Here is a 14,761-nt window from a genome sequence, read left to right as displayed (position 1 = left end):
CTTTCTTTCTTTCTTTCTTTCTTTCCTTCCTTCTTATTTTCCCAAGGGCTGGGTAGTAAATACTTTCAGCTCTGAAGGCTACAGTGTCTGCCACAGAACGTCTCAGCACTGCTGAACAGCTGCAAGCACACTGTAAATCAGCGGGCATGGCAGTGGCCCAAAATCCAACCTCAAAGTAGGCATGGTCATGCTGCCTGCCCTTTACCATGGATCCCTTAGAACAGCATTCTCAACCTTCCCCATTCCTAATGCTTCTAACCTTTAATACAGTTCTTTGTGTTGTGGCAACCCCCAACCATAAAATTATTTTTGTTGCTACTTCATAACTGTAATTTTACTACTGTTATGAATCGTGGTGTAAAAATCTGTGTTTTCTGATGGTTTTAGGGGACCCCTGTGAAAAGGTCATTGGGCACTAGGTGCCCCACTACCACCAAAGGCTTCGCAACCCACAGGTTGAGAACCACTGCCTTAGAGGCTTTCCACACCTCCCTCTCAGCTCTGCCACGCCCCATTGTACAGGAAGGCACCAGTGACCCAACATTAGCCATCACTAGAGCAACCTGGGAGGGTTTACAAGCTGTGATCTCTAACTAAGCCTCTGCAGATGACGTTAACACCCAGTGCCGAAGGGCACTGGATGCAGATCCTTCTCATCCCAGCATCAGAAACTCAAGACCCATGTATGTTCCAGGCTCACACAGCCCTGGCTCTGACTCCCAGGACTTGTGCTACCTAAAGCACACTTCTCGCTTTCGGTCATTCTTAACCTCAAGTCTTCAGCCACACCATGTGATGCTCAAAGCTTCCCCTATTAGCCTGGCTCTACCTCATCCCTAGTTGAGATCTTACCATCTTCTTCAAAGGTGATTCCCACCAAGCTGGATGGGACTCTCTCTAGACCCCCTGTTCCTCCCTGCTGGGTCACAGCTTCCAGTTCCTCGAGGTTCCTTTTCCCAAGAGGCTATGCAAGTTTGCCCATCACAGCAACCAAGCCCTGGGAGTCACAGGTCACCTCAGGGGACTGATTGGCCAAGCCAGCCTCAGCCGGGACCCCAGCCTAGCTAGCAACCTCAAAGCTAGCATGGCCCCCTACTCCACCCCACACCCCACCAAGAACAGAGGAGATTATTTCCACAGCTCTGGGCCTATATTTCCAGTGGGAAAAAAAAGGTACAGCAAGCTCAACAAATTGTAGCTAGGACCACAATGGTCACGCATGCATAGTGACAGTGCCTGGCCTCCCCACCCCCAAAGGGCAACGCAAGGACAGTTCACTTGCTGCCTTCTGGAAACCCTCAGCCAAGAAGCTGCCATTGTGCCCATTAGCATGAGAGCTTCAGAGGAATTTCCATGAGGACGTTCAGCATGTCCCTCCGTTTCCTTTATAATTAACCACCGGGGTCCTGCCTCAACCAGTACCACTGAACAGGGGTGGCCACATGGATTCACAGCTGGGAAAAGGAAAGGAGAGGGATGGGGTCATGAGCTTTTTGGAGTGTATGAACAGATGGAGGGAGAGGGTGGCCCTCAGATGAGGTCACCCATCCTTTATGTGGTGAGACATGAAGTCTGGTGTCACCCGAGATTCGAGGGCAGTTTTTCTCCTGCTGTCAGGGTAGGGCTGGGATATCCCATCTTAAGGTTAGCAAACCAGCATACAAGGGGTACCCTTTGGGATTGGTTAGTAATGTCCCACCCCCTGGGGACCTATGAAGGACAGACGGAACACCCTGTAAAGATAGCAGGGTAAAGGGCAGGATCTCTGGAACTTCAATTATGACTAATTATGACTCAGACTAGACAAGAAGCCCTGCCCAGGGTGTGTTCGTGGGGAAGGTCCTGGCCTCTATGACTACACCAAGTCGTCTGTGAACTCCCACATCCTCAGACATGAGCATCAGCACTCGGGCACCGAGGTCAGTGGGAAAGAGGTAGCCATGGTTACGAGAATGCTGTGTGGGTCTGGCTGCTTCTGTGGCTGGCACTGCCACAGAGAATAGCTGCAGGGCAGACAAGGAGTTCCTCAGCCATGGGCAGGTGCCCCTTGTGGAGCTGTGTGACTGATAACGGTCAGTCTCTATGTCCCTGACCATCCTCTCGGTCTCTTTTCTCTGACTCTTCACCTACGTGTGGGGTCCCCAGAAGTCCTTCAAACACGCCAGCCAGCCTTGGAGGGCTGGGACTCTCTGAGAAGTCTGTGCATGCCTCTGGGTCTGAGGAGGTATACTGAGGGCTTGTTGGGGCTGCTCCAAACTCAGGACCTTCCTGAGGCTATGGAACCAAAGCTCAGAGTCACTCACCCCCTGGGGGTGAGGAACAGCAAGCATAAACAAAGGAGTGGCCGGCGATATGAGGTTGTATCTTGGGGTGTATCTTCAGGGAGCCTGGCGCAGTTCAAATGGCCTTGCCCCTGACCTGTCTGGCTCTGCCCTCGAAGTCGGGGGACTTACCACAATAACCAGCAGAGCGGGGCCCACAAAGGCCCAAATGGCACCGCTTCCCAGAGCCAACCAGCAGCTGTGGAGAAACAAGAGTTACTTGTGCATTGTTGTCCATGGAGGTACCTCCACCCCGCAGCCACAGCAATGGCAGGGCCCCAGCACAGAGAAAGAATTCTTCGGCTCTAGATACCAACTCCGACTCCCACTCTTCATCTCCAAGTCATTCCCATGGTGATCTCATGAGTCTCCTTCTCAGAACTGATGCCTGGGTCAGCCACCTCTGACGAATCCAGCCAAAGCCCAGAGTACATTTCAGTTTCGCTACCACAATAAGCAAAAAGCTGCACCAGGAACTGGCTTTGGGTCTTTGCAGAGCAAGACAAATTTTGGCCAGGAAGGTGCCTTCAGGAAACTGGCTGGCTACCTGCCCATCTGCCCTGGGCCTGTGGCCCAGGCCTCCCAGCCAAGCACGGACTCTAAGACCCATCTGCCTGAATACCCCAGGCCATGGTCATTTGCATAATCTCATATTTCTTCCACTGGATGCTGCACACTTACTGATCATCCAAGAAAGGCCTGAAGGCTACAACATGGGCTTCATGGATGACCAGAGCCACGCCTCAGGGAGAAGCACATGGATTAAAAGATTCCCATCGGAGGGATCAGTGGGTAAAGGCCCTTGCTGCGGGGCCTCTTGATGACCTGAGCTAGTACCCCAGGATCTGTGGTAAATGGAAGGAACTGACTCCTGAAGGTTGCCTTCCGACCTCCATATGGGTGCTATGGCATGTGCCCACACATACACAGATGCATGTACATAGAAGCACATGCATACACATACACAATGAATAACTAAATATAAAAAAGAAAAAAAAATCTTGGACTAAAGTAATACCCACACTATGGTTCCCTTTTTTTGTTTGGTTGGTTGGTTGGTTTTTTTTTTTTTTTTTTTTTTTGGTTTTGTTTTTCCAGACAAGGTTTTTCTGTGGAGCCCTGGCTGTCCTGAAACTAAGTATGTGGACCAGGCTGGCCTTGAACCTGGAGATCGGCCTGCCTCTGCCTCCCACAGGAGCCACCACTGCCCAGTTTACATTACTGATTCTAAAAGCACATGGGATTGCTCTTATTCCCACTGCCTAGGCCTGGGGGAGCCAGCTGGTGCCCGCTCTGCACCAGGGTGAATGTGGGCATCTGAGATCAGCACTGTGAAGCACTTTCCAGACCCTTCTCCACAGGAGGCTTGTCAATCACTAGCTCTGAGCACACAGGGTCGCTTACCTGTTACTTGTCCCATAGCTGTCCATAGAGGATGATACGGAGATGATGCAGATGAGGAGAGGGCACCCTATGGAGAGACAGAGACGTCACATGACCTGCTTCCATTCCCCTTCTGTCCACAAATGCCATGTCCAGCTCCTGGTGGCAAGTGCACTTGGGGACTCTGGCTGAGCACTGGGCATGGAGTATTGCTAGGCACAAGGATCTTGAGGCCTAAGCCACAGGTCACACATGCTCACACACACACACACCTTCTTTTGGTTCTACATAGGAACCTAGGTATATTCAATAGCCCAGGACTTAGGGCAGGGTGACCCACGATGACAAGAAGGGAAGGCTGGTGTCCTGTTTGGGACACGATTCCTAGCTAAGTCAACTGACCTACAAGACACATGTGCTAGTGGTGAAGTACATTTCGTGAGTGTTAACAGGGATGTGTGCCCTGGATGTTTGGCAGGCAGAGGCCCAGGCCTCTATTGAACACCCCGCGCTCCACAGGTTGGCAGAGGAAGGGGATAGTCTTGGATCAGCTGCACTAGACTGCACATGCTGCCAGTGTGTGAGCCCACGATTCTCCAGCCAGGCATTCTGTCTCACATCTATAGGGCCAAGAGGCTGGCTCCTCCCTTGCTCTCAGGTAGTGTGACCCACGACTGGCTCAGTGGACCATCCATCCCCTGTAGCCACAGCAATGGATTGAAAGATGAACATGTGACTCAGATGAACCAATAAGACTCCAGAAGGGACTGCCCCTGAGACTGAGAGGAAAAAAGAACTATGTTCCCCCTGGGGACACTGGTGGGACAGTCGGGGCTTGTACAGCCACCATAGCACCATGGAGCACCACGGGGGGACTTAAGGGAAGCTCAGGGCTCTGCCAATGAAGGCATCAAGAAAGGCAAATTCACGTTGTGGAAGCCCATAGATGAAGATCTGAACTCACCACCATGGGCCTTTTTGACTATAGGAACCATTAAGTTCCCTTGGTGCCTAAGCCAGTTTAAGCTGAATTTGTTTTGCAAAGCCTTGTGAGACTTCTGGAGAGGCAGTAGAACTGAGGTCTAAGAACAAACTGGAAAAAAAAACATTTAGACCAGCAATTCCCACAGCATTCCATCTCCCTGCCAAGAAAGGACTCCGGGTCAAACTGCTTTTAGAGCTAGCCAGCCCAGAGCAAGCTGACCGCTCCCTGCACTTTCAAAGTTCAGAGGATTTATATCTATATTCAGATGTTAGTCTCCACGAGGAGGAAGCCGCTCGGCGCGATCTTTAGCTCAGCCGTGGCACAGGTTTTCACTCTGGGAAACACACCTGAATTTTCAGGCTGATTGCTTTCGACTTCTGCCAACGCTTTCAGACACTCAGCATCTTCTACAGGCTCTAGTGCCCTTTGCCTCCCCTGACAGGGGCCAAAGAGCCAAAAGAAGTGACTCCATACTCCATTGCAAGATCCCTCCAAGGATAATGTTCAAAAGAAAGGACTGTAGAACAGGGATTGTCAACCTGTGGGCCTCGACCCCTTCAGGGGTCAAATGACTCTTTCACAGAGGTCCCATGGTAGATATCGTGCATGGCAGATATTTATATCAGGATTCCTAACAGTAAGAAAATTACAGTTATGAAGCAGCAACAAAACAACTTTATGGTTGACCGTCACCACAACACAAGGAACTGATTAAAGGTTTGCAGCATTAGGAAGGTAGAGAACCACTGCTCTAGGGGAAACTATTTCTAAACTTCAACCAGCTTGTGGGAGAGCACTCTAGTGTCTCCACCCCACAGCTTTCTAGTGCCCCCTATAGACAGCTGGCTTCATGCCTCCATTCTCTATACCAAAAGAATAGTTTTGGGTCTAGCTTTTCCTCCTCCTCCTCCTCCTCCTCCTCCTCCTCCGCCTCCCCTTGTCCTGCTCTTCCTCCTCTTCCATTTCCTCCTCCTTCTTTTTGTTTGTTTTGTTTTGTTTTTTGGAGACAGAGTTTCTCTGTCTAACAGAGCCCTGGCTGCCCTGGACTTGCTTTGTGACAAGGCTGACCTCAAACTCACAGAGATCCACCTGTCTCTGCCTCTCAAAGTGCTGGTATCAAAGGCATGTGCCACCATACCTGGCTAGCTGCTTCTTTTAAAGATGTTTCTCACCCATCCTTGAGACTAGTTGAAAGTAAGATCGATACCCAGGACATCAGGGAGTCTCTGAGATAGATAATCAGCATGGGATCCGTGCTGTGGATCTGGGTCACCCTCAGCTTCCCCTGCAAGTGCCCCTGGACTAGGATAGCTACTTCTCCATGGTGATTCTTCATGGGAATACTAGCGATGACTCTCTGGTCCCTCCTGGAGGCAGTCAGAGCCTCAAGCATCAAGAAGACACTAAGGTGTGTGGTGGTACACCAGACACAATCTTATGTCATCTTTTACGTCAAACTCTCATGGTCCACCCAAGATGGCAGCATTGCCTCCAATGCTTTGGACAGCAGAAGTGAGGGCTGGTCCCAGGTTGTGGCTTTATGGAATCACGTAATGAATGAGGAGCAGCCAGGAGGACAGCAAGAGGAGGGATAGATGGATAGGAAGACAGTACCAGGAGGACAGCAGGGGGATGGATAGATGGATAGGAAGACAGTACAGAGCAGAGAGGTGAAAAGCTCAAAGGAGCTTCTTCATCCATTTCTCTCTCTTCATATGTATGTGTGTTTGTGTATGTGTGTGTGACAATATATATATATATATATATATATATATATATATATATATATTCATGTACTCTGCTTTGGGAATCTAATTTCGTGTTTCTAAATTCTTGCCCATCAGAGATTAAGAAGAAAAAAATCACAGGCAGAAAAACAAAGAGAGTGGAGGCAGACCAAGAGAGCAAAGGGAAGGAGCCAGGGGCCATAGGGTTAAATGACACCCGGCTCCCTTCCCGAGGATACACCAGAAGTTCAGCTGGCTGAACCTCTCTGGGCCTCCATGATCCTGTTTATGGAATGGAGACCGTGGAATGCTTGCACAGGGCTATTGCAAGAGCCACACGAGATGCATGTGAACAGCAAAGCCCTGTGTGTGTCGCTGATCCCTGTGTATGATGCTAGTCATAACCAGCATTCTGGATGCTCAGATTCCCTACCTGTCCCCACCAATGTCTCATAGGAAGCTGTCTTCCCCAAACCCCAGCAATTGGTGTCACTTTTCCAGAGTCCTTCAAGCCCTGTCACCACAGACATAGTCTCTCTGGTCAAGATGCACTCCTCTTGGGACATGGTGACCTCTCAGAGGTCACCAGCCTACTGCTGTCCTATAAATAGCTTTGGCCTCCCGAGACCCTGATGGAAGGTGGTAGACATATTTGGGGGAACTACTGCAGGGGAATGCTGGCTAGGAGCAAGAAAGGAGCTGGGGATCTCCCATGGAAACCACTGATGCCCCCTTCCCGTGTTTGCTGTTGTCCCACATATGGAAAGTGTGAACTGTGAGACTCTTGGGACTTTGTTCTGAGTGGCAGGAGGCAGTAGTGTGTGTTTCTTATGGGCTCCATACTGGATTCCTATGTATTGGCTCCAAGTGGTGACCTCTCCACTCTGGGCTCTGGACTTCTGACTCTTAACCTCTTATTGACACTGTTCCATGGCTAGACAGGCCTTACAAACATGAAATCAGTGCTTGACATTTGTACTGGCTGGTTGTAGGTCAACTTGACACAACTTGACATCAGAGAGGAGGGAACCTCAACTGAGAAAAATGTCTCCATAAGATCCAGCTGTAGAACATTTTCTTAATTAGCGATGGGGGAAGGCCCAGCTCACTGCGGATGGTGTTCTCCCTGGTTGTCCTGGGCTCTGTAAGAAAGCAGGCTGAGCAAGGCAGGCAAGCAAGCCAGTCAGCAGCACCCCTCCATAGCCTCTGCATCAGCTCCCACCTCCAGGCTCCTACCCTGCTCGAGTACCTGCCCTCACTGCTTTTGATGATGAACTGTTCTATGAGTGAAATAAATCCCTTCCTCCCCCCAAGATGCTTTTTGGTCCTGGTGTTTAATCGCAGCCATAGTAACCATAGCTAGGACACCATTTAAACCTGACCAAAGGTAGGAAGCACCACCGAGCTAACCCTAACTAAACCCCACCACCACCCAGAGGCTGAGCTGGCTTCCTAAATAGAAATGAAGAGGAAGGCAGGCCTGGAACAGATTTACTTCATTGGGGTCTCAACCTAGACGACGAGGACTTCACAGAAGACATGGAGTTCAATAGAGAGCAATAAACCTCATGCCTTCTCTCCTCACTGAGTTGGTAATCAAATTCCAGTTGGCTGCATCAAAATGCAGGCACTGCAGTCCCTCATCTCCCCAGGGATACAACCTGTTCCCCTTGATTTCACAAACCCCTGTCCCCAGCGCAGGTCACGGCTGCCACCAAACCTGTTACTGACTCCGTGTCTCCTCCCCCCCCCCGCCCCCCCAGCTTCAAAACAGCATTGCATTTCTAAAAGCTTCAATTCTGTGCAGGCTGAAGCACTGGTGGGAAGAGACCCGAGGGGAAAAGGCTGTCTTCCCGTGGTCTCTGCCTGAACCGGGGTCTCCTGGGTCAGTCCCAGCTCCTTCATCATTAGGGGGCTGGGATGTTAAAAACCTGCTGCCTGCAGATGGACAGTACTTAGGCCAGAAGCCAACCCTGCCCAGAGAAGATGAAGGACACAGTTCACGGGCTCCTGACGAAATTAATTAAGGGCAGGATGATGGGAAGATGGATGGAGGCTGCGGGGGTCAGAGCTGCCTGGCCGTTCTCTTTGTAGAGAGCTTGTAGCAGGGCTGCAGACTGAGTTCTGTGAGGACCACATAGGTGGACATCAGAAAAACTCCAGCACTTACCACACTGAGAAGCAGGATGCCCCGCCTCCTTGGTTTTTTTTTTTTTTTCAAAGGGATTTTGCCATTGTAGGGAATGTCCTTCATGTTTTAATATTGGTAAATAGCTCGTTTTTCTTCAACATTGGTGGATCAAGTAAAATATTCCTCTAGATAGGAGACAGCAGACAAGCACACCCACTCACACGCACTTCACACACACTCATTCACAGGCCCATCCCACACCCATTCACACACACACATATATACATACACACACTCACACACTCACTCACATGCCCACTCACACGCCCATCCCACATCCATTCACGCACACATACATATACTCACACTCACTCACACACCCATCTCACATCCATTCACACACCTACTCACACACACATATACATACAGACACTCACTCACTCACACGCCCACTCACACACCCATTCACACACATACACACACTCACACCCTCACTCACATGCCCACCCCACAAGCCCTTCACGTTCCATGCTCTAACAGCCCCGATCCCCTGCCCCTCTCCATCAGAATGACTTGTTCTCCATGAAGAAACTAGTATGATGCAGGTAGCCATCCCTGTCAATGTCTAGATCTTTCCTAACAGAAGTCAGAAGTTACAGGAAGGAGTCACCTCCTACTTGGGTCAGACTGAAGAAGCAGGCCACACTTGGATCAGCCTCACCGAGGGGCAGGAGAGCAGTGGACTCTGGCATTGTGTCTGTCATACATAGGCCGTGTGATGGATCACCCAGGCTGAGTGGTGAGGCAACAGGAACCACTGGGGACTGTGGGTACCAGCTGCATGGCCTGCAGTAGTTGGAGGCAGCCGCCCACCCACGTCCCCTGCTTTAGTCTCTCCAGGGAATCCCTGGGAAAGTGTCAAGTGTCACCGCCTCCACTTCAGGCTCAAATAAATGGCATTTGCCAACTCAAAGCGCACACGGTAAACACAGTTAATCTGTTGTTTGCATAATGAGGACTGAGAAAATTAAACCTATTTGAAGGAAGGCAGAAAAAAAAAAGCAGCAGGTCTTTGATGCCTGGCCCATGTTTTACAATAGCTGCAAAAATGGTGGGTGCCCATCCTTAGCATGATACTTGTAGGAAGCTGCTCTGCTGCCCTTGACTGGGACTCCTTTGGATGAGCCAGAGTCGACACAGCCAACAAGCCAAGACCAGGCAGGACATTGCATCACCCATGGCCCGGGGAGACTCTGAATGGCGGATAGTAAGGGTCAAATCTTTGAAACTGTCAGAGCCCCTGCAAACTTTCCTAAGTGTGAGCAGCTGACAGAGATAAACTAATTCAAGACCATCCAGGAAGTCACTGTAGGAATAGGGAGACCTGAGGCACTTGCTTCCTGGCTGGTGACAGGAGTGTGGCTCTGCCCTCTCCCAAGCTGCCCAGCCCAGGCCTGCAGGGTATTCCTTGCTGCAGAGCTAAAATCCCTAAGCCCTCACCTCTGCATTAGAAAGCTCCATCCTAAGGAGGCTCTTGACACCTGCGCTGTCCTCCCCTCTAATCCAAGTAACAGAGTAGTGGGCCAGTGGACAGGCAGCCACCCCAGGAGGAGGCCCGGAGCCCCAAACCATATCATCCAAAAGGTCCTAAGTCACACAAGATTGCCGAAAGTGTGGCCCACACAAAAGAAACATATCTAAGAAACTGCCTGGGAGGGGCCAGTGCCAATGAAGACACTGGAAGTAACTAAAGCCATCAATCAACAGAGCGTGTCTGATAGCAGACGCTTTTTTTTTCTTTTAAAGGAGAAACGTGGATCCAATGGGCACTCTGGAACTAAGAAGTATAATCATTGGAATGATAACTTCACTAGAGGAGCTGGCAGGGGCCAGGCAGCCAGAGGAAGAGTCAGGGGACTTGAAGACCACGCAGACTATGCTACATGGAGATCCGAGGAAACAGGAGCCAGCAGGGTCCCCAGAGAAGCTCAGACACCATGGCACTTCCGGTGGACACCAAAGGCTGTCAGAGAGGAGAGCAGAGCAAAACAGGTGTCCGAAGGCACCACGGTTGCGTCAACAGTTGATAAGGGCCAGGAAGCTCCGAACGGAAGCAGCCAGGTCCCGACTGAGTGCAGAGGCTGAAAGGGAGTGGAAACTGAATGAGATGGGAGAAAAGCAGCCCTCCGGCTCCAGGACATGAGAGAATGAACAGGGGACTTCAGGGCCAACAGTGGAGACAGAGGCAATGAGGAAACACAAGGTGTCCCTAGGAAAAGCATCGATGTCCAGCACAGCCACCTCATAAGATGAAGGCAAGATGGACGCTGTTGGATAAACAACCCACAGAGCATGTGGTTAGAATACCTGCTTCACCAGATTCAGAAAGAAAAGAGAGTGGTCAGGGAAGAGAGCTACGGGCACCCAAAGCAATGACATGCACAGACATGCACATCAGGGCAGGCACAAAGATACATGCACACACACACACATACAGAAAGATAGACGCACACACAGAGACACGCCCACATGCGTGTACCCAGATACGCACACAGATGCATGGAGACACGAAGAAACAGACCTACACACACGACACCAATCACTTATGAAATTATAAGCAATGGTAGAGTCGGGTGCCCTCCTCTTTTCTATTCTCTCAATTGAGTTAAAAAGCAATAATATCAAATGACATTTATAGAGCTGCATTATTAGGTCCATAACAAATAGAAATGTAATAAGCTTCGGAGGCACACAGGGGAGGGAGAGAGGGAAAGCTGTGTGGGAGCGTGGTAGCAAGGCCAGACGGCAATTCAGACTCCCAGGGACGTCCGCAGAAGACCAGAGGACCAGACGTGGTACGTCTGATGGGTAACAGGACACACCCTGCAGAGACACATCCCATCTCCTCTCTCAGCTTCTGTTAGAGGGGAGGTTGATAAAGTGATGCCATAGCCCCATAGCCTGTGGCCCCCCATGCAGTTGTGATATGTGTAGCAATAACTGCAGAAAAAGGGATAAAGTAATAGAACCACTTAAAAGCAACGCTTCCGAGTCGCACTGTAATTTAGTGGGAACATAAAATAGATTTTAATATGCTGAAATGCATACAGGAAGCACAGGGGCAACTGCTAAAGAAAACAACCCAGAAAATACAGGGAGAGCTCATTAAGAGCATTAAAGCGCCACACAGGAAAAATACCCACTTAACACAAAGGAAGGCAGAGACAGAGAAGAAACGGGACCAGGCCGAGTGACATCAATTCCTCCCTTCAAAAAAAAAAAAACAAGCAGAGCAAACAGAGAAAAGACCTAGGCCAGAACAGAGAACTCAAATGTCACCTTGAACTAGCTAAGCCTGACACAAATCGAACACATTGTCCCAAAGCAGAGCAGACTCTTCCCAAGTCAGTGGAACATTAATATGCCATGCGTCAACGCTGACCAATCCTATCTCCAGCAGTGTCCCTCCACACCCGATCCCCCCATCCCATCCCATCTCCACCTAAACCCAGCCCATCTCTATCTAAACCCAGCCCATCTCTACCAAACCCTGTCGCACACTCGCCTGCTCTACCTCATTGCCAACCCATTCCATACATCGGCTCCACACCTACCTGGCCCACCTCATCCCTCCCAACCCATGTTAACAGGTCCCACCCCCGCCATCTGTCCCACTCCTACCACATGCCCGACCTATCCTTGCCCTCCGCCCCTCCCTTACGACATACCCCAGCCTATCCCGTAGTAGTAGAGGTGTTTGCTGTCCTCTGACCCGAAGACCTTTATCACCATGCTGTAGAGGTGCAGCCCCTCCACCAGCATCCAGGCGAAGGCAGCCAGGAAGAAGTAGTGCAGGAAGACGGCCAGCACCTGGCACGGGACCTGGGAAGCAAGCAAAGGTACAGGGTGAGACCACAGCATACACAGGGGCTGTGCTAAGGTTTTGCTTGCTTACTCGTATTTATTCCCGGGACACCTCTAGCCGCATGACCTCATATTCATCCTGGGGAGGCAAAGGCTCAGTTTCTCAGTCCAACGTTCTTCTAGAGCCCGTGACTCTGCCACTCTCCAGCTAGGCCCACTCCCAGCGCCCGTGTGACTCAGGAAGAGACTCCAACAAGTCCACTACCCTGAGTCTCCTGAGGAGACGGACACCTGGGAGCAAAGGGACAGCTGCAGGCCGAGGATCAGCAACTACTCACCGTGCCAGGCTCCATGCTGAAGCTGATCAGCAGCAAGACCTGGGCCACCAGGACAGCGAAGGACAGGTTGGCGTGGATGTGGTAACGCTGGTTCCGAATGGTGCTCACGGAACTGAGGACAGAGAGGCAGGTGTGAGTCCTGGAGCTCAGCCTCAACATCCTACCCCAACTCGAGTCTCCTACCTACTTCTCTTGGAGAAAGCACAGGTATCTCCATAGCCCCTACCCTGGCCCATGCCATAGCTCCCTGCTTGGACCCCGATTATTCTTGGCTAGCCTCCCAGTTCCTTTCATAGCCTCGGCTACCCTGCATAGCCTGAGCCCTTCCTGGAAGTTCAGTAGCTCATCTAACTTCCCTGGACCCTCTTCTGTTTCACACCCCCCCTACACTGTGAGGGAAGGGGTGGGGAAGATGGAGGATACTAATTGAAATTGAAATTCTGGGTTAGAACCTGCAGAAAATACATCCCATGACATCATGGGTATCATGGAGGGCAGCAGGGAGGGAGGATGCCTCTTGGATACAGGAGGGGTGGCTGCAGGACCTGCCATTCTTTTATAGTCATTCCTGGCAGGGGTCTGCGTGGAGGCCTGGATGGTAACCAACAGAGAGAACTTCCTGGCCCCCCAACCCCCACCCCAACATGCTCACCTCCGCACTGTCTCCTTGTACGTGGCAGACTGCTCGAGAAGGCATTTATTTATTCTTTGGCTTTCTTGGTTATTGATGGGCCCCATCCAAAGGCATTTATGCATAACTTGGCCTCAAAGCCAAGCACCACTGCTTGCTGAAGAGGGCACAGTCAAGGATGCCTGGGCTAGCTCTTGCCTGGCTCAGATCCCACTGGAACTCAAGTGCCAAGGTGGGACTTTCCAGACCTTTCTGGCATGTCTAAAACCTGGTGACCCTACCCTACAGGTCCCGCTATTTCCATCTTTCCCGCACCTCAGGTATGAAAGTGAAAGTCACCGGAGAACAGTCACATAGTCACATATGCAGCCCTACTAGCAGGGCCAGGATGCACCCCCATACCCCGCCAGGGTCTTCAGAGACAGACAGAGGAAAGGCCGAAGTGGCAAGATGCACTGATATTTCCAGTAAGTTGCTAGACTTCCTGGGGATGCAAGGAGAGGGTGACTCACGACAGTACTGCGAAGGTGACCAGCGTGGCAGCCAGGCAGAGAACTGACAGCGAGCAGCCAATGTAACTGATGGACGACAGCGCCACCTGGTGTCCACGTGTGAGCTGCAGGAACAGAAGGAGATGTGGGAGGCTGGCTTTCCGACCCATCCCCTGCCTGGGATGGTGCCGTAGTGGATTCGCCCACAGTGCTGACCTTGTGATGCCAATCTCCAAGCCTTGCTTCACAGGGAGAGGGCTATACCACACTGGACTTCAGGGTTGGCATTTCCCGTGCTCTGGGTTGTTACACCATATCCCCTGGCTTCCCCACTTAAACTGCCTGACCTGTATTACCACCATGCTCCCAGCTGTGTCTGAATGGGTGACCTAGAGTGTTCAGAGACAGGTGCCTCCTCTGGCTATGAAATGCAAGGAGCAACAGTGAGGGGCTTGAAGTGGGTACCAGTGGATTCGCAGACATAAAGCTAGGAAGACTACACACAGCGTGCTGGGTGAGAAAATATGCTGACCCCTTGAGGATTACCTCCGTCTCTTGTCCTCAGTATTGCTAATCCCCAGTTGGCAGTCACCATGTGCTTGCCTTCACTGGCAGGCACACACAAGCCCTTGGGACCATCTCTTAATGGACACCCATGTGGTCACCTAGACTGACATCTGTTGTGACAGACCATCTTTCATGCAAGACATATGTAAACAGATCATTCATCCCACTGGCAACCAGTAGCCTGTACTTGATGTTCCCATGCATGCCCCAGGATCTGGTACCCATCCCTGTTCTGTGAAGGCTGGTTGTTGTTGTTGGGGGGGGGGTGTTTGTTTGTTTGTTGTTTTTTGGGTTTTGGTTTTGTTTTTTGTTTTTTGGGTTTT

The 14,761-nt window shown here is 50.9% G+C and overlaps 1 protein-coding gene across 2 annotated transcripts in view; it reads right to left on the bottom strand.

Annotated features, from left to right (window-relative positions):
• Adgrd1 (adhesion G protein-coupled receptor D1) overlaps positions 1-14,761 on the bottom strand; it is a 117,006-nt gene that overhangs the window by 12,729 nt on the left and 89,516 nt on the right. For both annotated transcript variants that reach the window (XM_031338066.1, XM_031338067.1), the window contains 5 exons: positions 13,893-13,996; positions 12,750-12,861; positions 12,276-12,429; positions 3,726-3,792; positions 2,454-2,520 (listed from right to left, as the gene is read on the bottom strand). In XM_031338066.1, the coding sequence (XP_031193926.1) occupies positions 2,454-2,520; positions 3,726-3,792; positions 12,276-12,429; positions 12,750-12,861; positions 13,893-13,996 (504 nt within the window). The remainder of the gene's footprint in view (positions 1-2,453; positions 2,521-3,725; positions 3,793-12,275; positions 12,430-12,749; positions 12,862-13,892; positions 13,997-14,761) is intronic.

This window comes from Mastomys coucha, unplaced genomic scaffold, assembly GCF_008632895.1.
Source record: "Mastomys coucha isolate ucsf_1 unplaced genomic scaffold, UCSF_Mcou_1 pScaffold22, whole genome shotgun sequence".
NCBI lineage: Eukaryota > Metazoa > Chordata > Mammalia > Rodentia > Muridae > Mastomys > Mastomys coucha.
This window is presented reverse-complemented; position numbering and strand designations above follow the sequence as displayed.